Here is a 12,121-nt window from a genome sequence, read left to right as displayed (position 1 = left end):
AAATATTTATATTGGAAAAGAAAATCGTGAGAGAATCGTGATCTCAATTCTAAGCCAAAAAATCGTGATTCTCATTTTATGCAAAATCGTGCAGCCCTACATCGCTGCGCATATTTCTAATTTTCCTACCAAAATAGAAATATGTGACGCGTGACTCTGGACTATTGCACGGCGCTGTAATCATCAGATGAATTCTTTTTGTGTTTATTTAGAGAAGCCAAATTTCACTTTAACAGATGTAATGTTTAAAAGCACATGCTGACATAATAGCACTGGATATGACTCACATTAGAGCTGTCAGCAGTTTAATGAAGCATGTCAACATGACAGGCCACAACTCCAAAGTGCTGAGCAACATTCATCCCTATAATTTGACAGGGCCACAGACAGAACTGACGGTGTCCAGAACAAACCACCGTCTCCTCCAAGGTGTCAATATTGACATTTCAAACTGCTCAAAAGCACAGGCGTTCGTACAGATACTACAGTTTTGAATCCACAGTCTTGATTTAGAACCTCAGACTACACAAGGCTACCATCCCAAAAACCATCCAACCAAAATAACATCTTCTTAAAAGAATACCACGCCAACAAGACAGAAGCAGACACGGTGTGCCACACCAAACCAGTGACTCATGCTGGCTCACACTGGGCACCACAATGGGGTTGGTGCAGACCAGTCTGGTACAATACGGTACGCCAACCTGGTGCCGTGATTATTATTGCTGCCTCACAGAAAGAAGGTTCTGGGTTAACATTGTGGGCCTTAGTATATAATATACTCTGCATAAATAGAATACAGCAGGGATGGAGTTCATCTAAATTCATAGGACCTAAAAATTGTGTATGAAACTAAAATATTTTTTAAAGAAGGAGCCAATGGCCATAAATTACAATATTTACTAGTATTATTTTCAAAATTCAGTTGAAAAAGTTCCACGTTTGTTGAATGATCTTATCGCCTTCAGTAACTTCAGCAGTCTCTGCATTGCTGCTTTACATCATCTCAAACATTACACACAGAGTTACGTTTGGAAAGACGTTCCTCTCATTCGGTCCACTGTTAAGTTGTATTTAACGCATACAGTTGTAGGATAAAAATTAGGGCTGTGCGATATAAGCAAAATCTCATATCCCGATATAAGAATTCTATCGTCCCGATAACGATATAAATCACAAAAATGTAACATTTTCTGTAAATTCTGTGAATCTCGGGCAGCTCGACTTGCGGGAAGTGTTTCCAGCTGCGCGTCAGGTACCTGGAGTCGAGTGTTTTAACCGATGCATGAAACTATACATTTTTAGACATAAGTTGTAACGGCCGCCGTTTTCTTTGTGAGTATTTTTTTTTTACACGGCGTGCTGCAGGGAAAAGCTTGTTCTAACGTTTGAGTCCAAGGTTTATTTCTTAGCACCTGACGGCTCTTATTTGCTTCTCATCCGTAAATACTCGGCATACTCTTTCATGTGATTCTGTTTATTTTGAAAAGTCTCAAAAGGATCTTTGAGCTTTGTTGTGAAAGGTTTATGTGGAAAATACCGTCGTTGTTGCTAACGGCAACGTATAAAAACATGCGCTTGTCCGTGTGTAGTGTGGTTATATTAAATATAAGAGAAAGAGAGAACTTTAAGAAATTAATATAGCCACTACAGTGACCATCAAAACAATTAAAGGAAATTGCCGTAAACAGTTTATTTTGCGACACCACGAAACAAACGATAGCGTAAAATGAAACGATAGATGTTTTTATATTGTCATCCGATATATATCGTTATATTGAACAGTCCTAATAAATTCATTCTTACTTTTCATTCCCTTTAAACAGGCAACAAATATATATATATTTTTATCTTTGGAGTGACAAAACAGAAGTGCATTGCATTCACATCTACAAATGCAAATGATTGTAGTGAAACCAAGCCCCAAACTAAATAGTAAATGATAATTCAGTTGCACGTTAATTCTCATGTAATAGAAATCTGTCAACAAACAATTTAATCACTGATGGAGGATGGACAAAGGAAGAAGCCATTAAACTCTTTCCCCACATCAGGAACACTTTCCTTAAAATTGTCAGCTAGTTGAAGCTTGTCACTACACGCAACCACTTTTCTGACCCATTATTATCATAAGATATATACACACACGTATATATTGGCTACATCAGTTGTTTTCACAATTCGTTTCATGTCCTTAATTTAGAAAGCCATGCTTGAAATGATGTACGATATTTTAGGGTAAAGAAACGGGGCCAGAGAACAACTGAAAAAGCAAACTAAAGCTACCAGTGAATCAGAGAACAAATCAGCGATGCAGGGTGATAAATCTAGATCTAAACCAAGCTAAATACAGTATTTTAGATGCATGTAATTTCATGCCCATTAAGAAAAACATGGTCGCATTTGAACCATGGTGAATCTGCGACAGCTGTGTGACTGATTCTGAAAGAGTGCTTTAAATATTGACCAGCTATCCTGATACTTGAGCCCTGCAGTTCCCCTAAGTCGTGTTGTTGGCTCGCTGACCGTCGCAATCAAGGACAAAAGGAACGCCTGATTTGAAAGGTTCAAAAAGTCCGGCTTGCAGCAGCTGGCACCAATAACATTTATGAAATGAATAAAGACAAGCTCAGTCCCCCTGGAGAACTCTGTGTGTGGTTAGTACGCTAAATTACTTACAATGGCATCCAATTCATGGGCCAGATCTAATTTGGCCCCTCTGACACATTTTAAATGCTGCTGGTGTGGATCTGATGTGAGGCAATGAAAACAAACACACATGCATCCCCCAAATGGACGGAAAGAAGAAATGCTGCCCGAGGTCTGCCTCTGAGGTGTGACTTATTAAAACCAGCAATACCTCCTTGCGAAGTTGGCACGTTGACTGTGACGATCTTGCTGTTGGCAGGTAGTGGCAGCTTGGTGGTCACAACCTTTCCACCAACAGAGGTTCCCGTAATCTGGAAAGTGTGCCCACCAGATGTGGCCACCGTGGTCTCTGAGCCCGCTCCTAATTAAAGGAAGGAAATAAACAAAAGGTACCTTAAATACAGCAACACTGCAAATTCAATAATATTTCCCTTCTAATTAACGCACATAACCACTGTGCTTAAGACACAACACAGGAAATCAACACACTTTAGAAATGCTTTACAGTTTGCTGAGTTGAATTAATAAAAAAATAAGAGAATTAAAAATTAGAAAAGAGCTATGCCTAATAAAATGTCATCTCCAGCACCAAAACATATTTAAGACATTTATGCATTATGGCCTCCTCTGAAGGTGATGCAAGCTGTCACCCGTCTGTGCATAAACTGTGGTAAGGACTTGCTCTCCATTTCTGGATGAGTACAGCCTGCAGCTGTGCAATGAACACATGAACCCAGCATGTCCCAGGCACGGTCAACAGGAAACAAAATGAAGCTAAACGCTGGCCTAAGTAAGAGCCTGCATGTGCTCATGATCCAGAGGAGCCCACGATCCTCTGGCAGTGTGGGGACAGGAACTGTCCGGCTGAAAAAGCTGCAGGGCGGGGTGCAGTCGGATTAGTTGGAGGACCTCATCTCTGTGGCTCCAGTGAGATTTCCATTAAGAACAATCAGATGTTTGCTGTCATGGAGATGCAAGGGTGCAGCAACACCTCTGACACGGATGCCAGCATCCAGCATAACAACAGCCCAGCCTTGATGAAGATCAGTTATGGCTCATGGTGACATACACAGTTTGTTCTCTTTTGTTTGTGTGCATGTGTGTGTGTGTGTGTTTGTCTTCTGAAACAGCTCCCTTGCAAGTGCAGTAAATCAAGTCAATTGTGAGCAACTGGTTCAGTTTGTGTTCAGTAAACAAATTACTAATCCATGACTAGAATAGTTAGACTGTAAATTGATTTTAAATTTTTAATTATTTCTTTTTGTTCACATAGCTCTAAAACAAATCCACTTCCTGGTACCAGCACCTGTTGATATATATAGATCTTAAGCATTGTTCTGATAGGTCCTACAACTTTATTTAGTATTCAGGATATTATAAAAAATCTATAAAAATACTCCAAATGCTGATTATTAGTTACACTGTAAAGTACCTTGTGTGCTTTGACCCTGCTTCACCCAGGTAGCAAACGACTGCTGGAAGTTTTTGTTCTGCTGGAATGTGACAGGGGTCCCCATCTTGGTGGACAGGACCACCTTGGTGCCGGGGGTGCCCTGGCCTGACAGTGAGCCAACGATCACTTTGGGTGTGGCAGCAGGTGTTGCAGGACTTCCTGCTGGGGTTGTGACTGAGCCTGGTTTCTGCTCAAGACGTTTCTGAAAGAATAAACAAGTTGATCACAACATTAACTTATTTATTTTTAAAAAAGCCCCAAAACAATAAAATACCGTGACCTGGACTTGTTTATCTTTTTATCCAGGTGGGACCACAGATGTCCTTTTTTTCCCCCACTCTCACAAAGACAAAAGTTTTACCGTAAGTTTGAAAAATAAATCAATGATTGAATAAATAAATACAATAAAATAAAATAAATTGATAAAAATGAAAAAACAGACTTAAAAAACTGAACCTCACTCACCTTGGCCTGCTCAGCTGCCTGAGCTTTCTCTTTCTCCACCCTGTGAAATGAGAATATGTGAAAAAGGTTAAAAGATAAAAAGAACAATTAAAAGATTATTAGAAATTTATTGAATTTGTCAAATTCTTAAGTAATATGCAAGTAGGATGTCTAGAGTGACGGAGTTAAATACTAAAAGAAAAAAAACCTCCAGTGAAATCAACTTTTAGCCCTTCCAGCATATCTCGCACAAATCTAACCCGACGATTTACTTCTAGCTGAGTCAGAAAATTCTTCTTCTGAAAAGAAATCTTCTGGAACAATATCTGGCTCTCAGTATGGCATGTTTCTATACTGACTAATATAATTAGTCCTACACAGGACGCGCAAACATATTCCGCTTAAATTTGTGACTCTGACCTTTCTGAGAAGGCTCTAATCTCCCAGAGGTCCAGCTCCTCCTCGGCTACCCAGGTCTCAATCACCACTGGGCCAGTCTGCTTGGCAGGCTCGGGCTTCTTGGGGCGCAAGGCACTGGATCGCAGACCCTTCCTCTGTGGGGTGTGGGTTTCTGGCAGAAAGATGAACAAATGATTGACGACAATTTGTAATTACATTTGGTATTGGACAGAAACGGGGCCCATGTAAATGTGTCAGTTTTACAGCCTGGTTACAATAATAACTTGTAAAATATAAATTAAAACAGACTGCACATCCTTTAAAACCAATATTTAGCAATAAATAATACAAAGACAGCATATCCAATGCTGAAATACTGAGCAACAACCAACTATTGCAGGGAAACCAAACAGAAGAAAGAAAAAACTGTATTTAAACATTTATAGTATGGTTTTATTTATACAGTTTAAAAGTTCAAAACAGGTTTGCATATTTCTGTTATTAACAAAGAGTTAGCAATGTAATAGTTTCACTTTGTGTTTGATGGTGAGAAACGACATGAGACGATTTTGTTTTGTTTGTTTTTTAATAAATGTGAAAAAAGAAAAGTCTGTTTTACCTTTTGGAGTTTCTGGCACTCCAAGGGGGCAGATGATTTTGCGTATGCAGTACTCTGAGCGGATGCCGTATGGTCCCACATCGCGGCGCTTGATGATCTCGGTGGTGGTGATTTCAGTATCTGATGTCTCTGTAGCAATGAGTGGGGATAGGGCTGGGTTGGTATGGTGATGAGGAGGAAAGCCCGAAAAGATGGAGGAAACGCACTCCAACATAAAAACAGTGATGCCCAAAAATGTTTTGCACATGTTTTCTCTATTATTCTGTTGGGCCAGCACAGGGATAAGTATAGAGAGAGAGGACATCAAGAAGCAAAGACACTACAAGTTGGAATTTTTGGGAAGACAGCAGTTGCTGACCGGAAAGATTACCATGCCTTACAACAGCGGTCCCCAACCCCCGGGCCACGGACCAGTACCGGTCCGTGAGTAGTTTGGTACCGGGCCGCGAGAGTTGAGGTTCGGGTGTGAAATATATGGTTTTCAGGGTTTTTAGCGTTATTTTGTTATCGTTTTTGTCGTTTACTCGGTTTTTCTGGGTCGTTTCACGTGTGTTATGAATAAATCTTCTTTTTTTTCGGTACCGGTACTAGTTTTATTTTGTTGTATTTATCCGCGACACCTTAAAGGCCGGTCCGTGAAAATATTGTCAGGCATAAACCGGTCCGTGGCGCAAAAAAGGTTGGGGATCGCTGCATTACAAGTTAGTAAAAAGAAACCAATTGAAATAAAATCCTGAAAAAAAAATCTGGACTTACCTCAAAATGAAAAATAAATAAATAAAAATAACATTTATAATCCAAGCTGTAGCTGGAAGCACTTATTTAGCATAACACCTCTGTAGGAGTTTGTTGCCATTCCTCACAGAAAATGGATGAAAACTGTAAATGATTATTGGAACTGTTGAAGGTCTACCTGTACGCGTGGTGCCGACAGCAGCGGACGGTTTCACGGCCATGTCGTCCCATCTCAGACAGGCCCACAGGAGCCTCAGCATGAGGCTCACTCCAGCCATAGACTTAACTGTCTGCAGTCGATACCTGGATAGATAGATACCGATTACATTAAATTATCTACCACATTATTCCAAAGAAATAATGCACACAAACAGGCCTCATGAAACAGGAGCCTTTTTCCTCCTTTCACAGCACCACTGTGCTCCCTGTCTCGTTGTTGTATAGTGCAAATTAATATTTGAATCAGGCTTAGAAACACTACTGACAGCACTTAAGGTGTCACTGAAATGACTGACTCAGAGTTACAGAAAACACGATCATGGGTCTGGAAGCGGCAGAATAAAAACAAACGAGAGTTGTTGGTGATGATGTTGACACTTCACGCCTGTTTCCACTAAAGAAACAGAACAGATCCCTGCAGGGCTATTTATTTCTACAAGGCAAATCAAGCAAGTAAACAATTCTGAACATAACAGACTCTTCTCAGTCTAGAAATAGACAACAACATCTCATCCATCAATAAATAATTTCCAAAAGAAGGAAAAATCCCTTCCTTATATCGTTATGACTGCTATGACAATGAGGTTAGCATTTGGATATCGTCATTAACGGCATCTTAAACATCTGAAAAAACACAATCGTCACAGGGCTTATTATGTGTACGGGGTCTGGTGGATATTCCCTTTCCCATGTGTAACCGCAGGTGGAAAAATATGCCTGGGTTGCAGGGCTTGGTCAGCGCGCAAAGCGAACATCGTGACACCTCTCCGACCACCGAATGATTTATGTCTCCTTTGGAACTCTGAGGTCGGGTCAAAATAACCAGAGGTCCCCGTGTGACACCAGAGTCAGAGCTACAGCATCACCCGAGGCCAAAGCCACGAACGGCAGACAGGAAGAATGAAGACATAACGAACAATAAATCACCAGGACATGGCGCTCTGCCAAAGCTGGGAAACTGTTTAAAGGGGAAGGATGAGAAGCGAGCGCTTATAAAACTTAGAAGAAACACAAAAACTGCTTTTGTATAATCCTACAAGAACCACAGAGCAATACAGAGATGATTACGCACTGTGTCACACTTGCGCTCTGGCTATCATTACTTAAGTTTTCTTCTTAGGAAAAGAAAGTGTGGTTACAGAGAGTTTACACTGTGAAATGCTGCATTTTTGAGCTCATTTCCTGGATATTACATTTCAAGAGAAATGAGAAGTCCAGTAAAAAGAACTCATTAAGAACATTTTTAATTGCAGTGCTGCTGGACACAATATGACATGAAGCGGAACCTCACAATATCTGATAAAAGTGGATAACCTTGGTTATACCATGATGTTCAAAAGCCATTTAATGTAATTCTAATTCGATGATTATGCTGCTCCAAAATCTGAAAAAAGACAGCTCCTTTGGCCTGCTCTTTTACTCACAGCGGGTAGAATCACCAGTTAACATAACAAGCACGTGTTTTTTAACTGTGGGCGATCATGAGCTCTAAAGAAAGCCTCCAACTGCCTTTGAACCAAGAAACGCCTTGCAGTAAGGCGACATTGAAACCATCGGAGCACTCCGAACACATCCAAAGGAGTTAACACAGTAAGTATTTCCACATATTTGACTTGACAGATTTTTACGCCCCACCTGATGTAAGCCTCAAGAAATTTGCATCTCCTCCCGGGATACAACCAGGGAAACTCAGCTTATGAACCAAGGAGGATGTCCTCGCATTTTACATATTTTGAAATATACTCCCTCTGAATGGCCATTAATTAACAGTTAAAAGCAATATGTTGTTGTTGTTTTTTAAAATTTCCTTCAGTCTATTCAATTCAGGGTCACGGTCTGACTGGAGACTATCCCAGCTATCACAGGGTGAGAGGGAGGGTATACCCTGGAGGGGCTGCCTGGCTATCACAGGCCTACAGCAGACCGACAGATCACCATTCATGCTCACATTCACACTTACGTCCAATTCTGAATGACCAATCAAAGGAACATGGGAAATAACCAGACCTACGAAGTTACGCTCAGGATGCCCATGCTCGGAAATGATAAAAACAGGATCAAACAAGATTAAACTCCTAAGTAGTTTCCACCGCCGGAGACAAGAAAAGGAAACAAATGATAATGATATGAGCTGGCAATGTCTCTTCTAGGCTTTAAAGATCAACTTGCTTCCACTTTTGCTTTTTCTATTCATGCTTAAAGAAATATGGATCTTATCTAAGACTCAATACAGATAATAGAATTTAATAACACACCGGCTTCAGAGAGAGAGGACAGTAAGTAAGACGTGTGTGAGGAAGACAAACTGAGAATGGGACCTTACCTCCAGGTGATGCCAAACGTAGGCCTGGGCGAAGGATACGGCCAGATATCAAGTGCTGGCTTAGCATTGTAACTAAACACTGGCACCTCACGGAATCCGCCTCGCCTGGCCAGGATCTTTAAGTCATCGTGCGGAAGTACAAAAATACTCTTCCGGCTGCTCTTGGTGACAAACTTGCAGTAAGAGGGAAGAGCTGTGTCCGAGCGGGTCTTCTTAGTGCGGGAGAACTTGAGGAGGCGCACACGGCCCTTTGTTGACGAGTCCTCCTCGCTCACGGTAACAGACGACACTGAGGTTTTACCGCTGGCGTCAGTAGTTGATTCGCCCACAGAAGCTAAAAGTGTTGTTTTCTGCTCTTGTGTCACCATTTCACTCTGGCTGTCTTCAGACTGGCCATCGAGCCCCGGGGAGAGGATTTTGGTCACAGTTGTTTTGGTCATGGTTGTGAGGGTAGACACGGCGCTGCTCTCTGTTGTCGACACTACAGGCACCACCGGTTCTCCAGATGTCGTCGACGGCACCTTGGCTATCCTCATTTCAGTGGAAAGTACTGTGGTGGTAGTGGTGGTGGAGGTTGTGGTTACCTGTGTGATGATGGTCTTGACTGGTTCTGTCGCCCCACCGCTGCCGTTCTCCTCTGCAAAGTCGTCGCTCAGACTCGACTCCTCCGCTGAAGGTATAGGAGAGGGAGCCATTCTTATGATCTTGACGCCAAGACTGGGTTTGGTCTCTGTGCACTCAAAAGATGATGTGCTGTTGTGAACATTCGGAGTATGCTCTGCGGGTGTGTCTACGTTATTTTCCAGCTTTGTTTTCTTCAGTGGAGGTTTGTAATCTTGGTCAGAATTTGTAATCTTGCTTTCTGCCTCTACCTTAGAAGCTAAACAATTTTCTTTGACCCTAACCTCCGTGCTAGTGTTTAAAGAAGCAAGATCCCCGTTCACTAGAGGCTTTTGCTGCGTGGTGTCTTTCAGCGACACAGCAAGCCGTTGTTCATCTTCATCCTTCCCAATACTGTTCACTTTGGGCTGAGGCCTGTTGTTGAGCATGCCATTATTTGAGCTCACCACAGAGTTACCCAGCATGTTTTCACCCCCAAAACCATCATTACCATTTACCTGAGGGAGAGGAGAAAGTGGCTCGGGAGTGCCAGTTACAGTCCTACCATCTCCAATATCTTGCATATTGTCTTGACTATCCTCTGGCCCCATACCGTTTTCCTCTGTGCTCAAGTGCACTGAGCCTAAAACTTCTGTGTTTTGGGGAATCGGTTTTAAAGGAGCTGTGTCTTGACTGTCTTTTTGGTCAAGACCACTTCTAAATGTCACTGCAGCATTCAGTTTTAATTTGGGTTCCTCAGACCCTTCATTCTCAGTAAGCGCAGCCTTCGTAACATCTGATGATACACAGTCTGCTTGTTGCTCTAAAGAACTAGCTGTTGTTTCTTGCACATTGGGGAGTTTAACAACCTCTTGCCCTGAACTAGCTTCCTTTGGCCCCGTAGTCCTTTCATTTTCCACCAATTTCTGGGGCGAGGAGGTGGTTTGGTGTTGTGGTGAATTTGAATTTTCACCTGTACTGCTACTGTCTTTGGGTGTGGAGTCTATAACAGGAGAAGGAAGAGGAGTGACAATCTTATCTGTAGTTTTAGAGAGCTCATCCCGACTCTCCCCTTCTACTTTTTGTCCTCCAACTTCTCCTTGCCCTGGAGTTTCAGTTGTGGAAGGTTTCTCCTCCACTTTCACAGCTTCACCCAATGTGAGATGTGTCTGAGTGAGAGCTTGGGGCTTGAGTGGTGACCGTGGCCGGACCGGAGTGCTTAGAGCAGGGGTTGGTGTGGATGAAACTTGTTTAGGCTCCTGGGGTTTGGAGGCTGACACCTGTTCCCTTTGCCTCTCTTCGATAATGTGCTGCTTCACTCTGCGTTCAAGTAGACTGTCCAGTTTGGAGGACTTGACCTTCTTCTTGTAAGCAATGCGGGTGAGGAAGCCTTTGCTGACATCCACTACGTCGTAGTTAAATGGTCGCTGAAGGCTTTCTGTTGGCTCCTCTTTCAGGGAATCCTTATCTTCCTGAATACAGGAACCTGGAGAGAAAACAATTCAGATTAAATGTGTTTCTTTACATTAGAATCATAAGTATTAGAGCTGAAGTAGTTTAAAGTAAATGACCACTCATAGTATACATGCAACAGAACGCAATGTTAATCAGTCATACTTTGCACTTCATCTGACGGCGAGTCTGTTGAATCCACTTCCATCTTCGTTGGCAATTCCTCTTTCGCCTTCTCCTTTTCATCTAAATCTTCTTTCTTTTCTTCGTCCCTCTTCTCATTTGACGTTTGTTGATCTGTCAGTGGCTTGGGGAGGCCAGAGGAGTCTTCTTCTGTGGCTTCGCTGCTTGTTGCAACAGCTCCCTGAGCTTCTGGTGTGACTACACTAGGCCGTCGACTCAAGTCCAGCAGAGTACACTTCTTGCCAAGTTTAGCATCTTTGAAAAACAGAATGAGAGGACAACCTTATATTAAGCTGCTCACACATTGTTATTATATTAACTGAGCAAATTAGCAGGACAGACCATCAATAATTGAATTTACTGGGAACTTTTGAGAAAATTAAATTAAATACCCCAGGACATCACCATAAATCCAGAGAAATTTAATTCACTGTTGACCAATAAACACAAACAATAACACGTAAAAATAACTGAATGAGGTACAAATCTGTCTAATAACTAAAAAGCACAGTATATGCCATAAAAGCCTCCTGTTCCACACCTTCCAGTTCTTTGCGGTAGTTGGCGTTGGTGTTTCCTGGAAGTCTGGGAACAAATCGTGGCACATAAGTTTTACTGATCCAGCTCCAGCCCCCGTAGCCTGTAACGCGATACTCCTCTCCTTTCTGCTTCCACACCTACATGTAGGACAAGAAAGTAGGCAAGAAAAGAGGAATCAGGTAAAGCGAAAATATTCACATGGGGGGGAAATATGTGGTGGGAAACTAAGAGGGTGATCATACAAAGAGCTTTAAGGTTACAAAGTTATTTGCACACCGATCACTAATTGCTGAGGGAAATGACTCACAGCAGAGCTTAACTTTCTGCATCAAAGAGCCTTTGATCGGCCCTCATGCATGTATGCACAACATGCACTTCAGTGTTTCCCACTAAAAGGACTCATTTTCCAAACTTTCAATGCAGATGTAGATTAGACCGACACACTGCAGTTACCATTAAAATTAGTGCACAATCATTTCACAAGTGCATCTAAGCATGATTGCCT

At 42.0% G+C, this 12,121-nt stretch overlaps 1 protein-coding gene across 7 annotated transcripts in view; it reads right to left on the bottom strand.

Annotated features, from left to right (window-relative positions):
• Window positions 1–12,121, bottom strand: part of LOC113023948 (nucleosome-remodeling factor subunit BPTF) — a 56,788-nt gene that overhangs the window by 25,011 nt on the left and 19,656 nt on the right. For 5 of the 7 annotated variants that reach the window (XM_026170443.1, XM_026170444.1, XM_026170447.1 and 2 more), the window contains 9 exons: window positions 11,618–11,753; window positions 11,059–11,331; window positions 8,842–10,927; window positions 6,478–6,602; window positions 5,565–5,717; window positions 4,967–5,117; window positions 4,568–4,607; window positions 4,082–4,304; window positions 2,861–3,010 (listed from right to left, as the gene is read on the bottom strand). In XM_026170443.1, the coding sequence (XP_026026228.1) occupies window positions 2,861–3,010; window positions 4,082–4,304; window positions 4,568–4,607; window positions 4,967–5,117; window positions 5,565–5,717; window positions 6,478–6,602; window positions 8,842–10,927; window positions 11,059–11,331; window positions 11,618–11,753 (3,337 nt within the window). The remainder of the gene's footprint in view (window positions 1–2,860; window positions 3,011–4,081; window positions 4,305–4,567; window positions 4,608–4,966; window positions 5,118–5,564; window positions 5,718–6,477; window positions 6,603–8,841; window positions 10,928–11,058; window positions 11,332–11,617; window positions 11,754–12,121) is intronic. The other 2 variants (XM_026170445.1, XM_026170449.1) reach the window with 1 other exon arrangement.

The sequence above is a fragment of the Astatotilapia calliptera genome, chromosome 6 (genome assembly GCF_900246225.1).
Source record: "Astatotilapia calliptera chromosome 6, fAstCal1.2, whole genome shotgun sequence".
NCBI classification, from domain to species: Eukaryota; Metazoa; Chordata; class Actinopteri; order Cichliformes; family Cichlidae; genus Astatotilapia; species Astatotilapia calliptera.
Note: the sequence above shows the minus strand (reverse complement) of the source record. Positions and strands in the feature narration are given on the sequence as shown.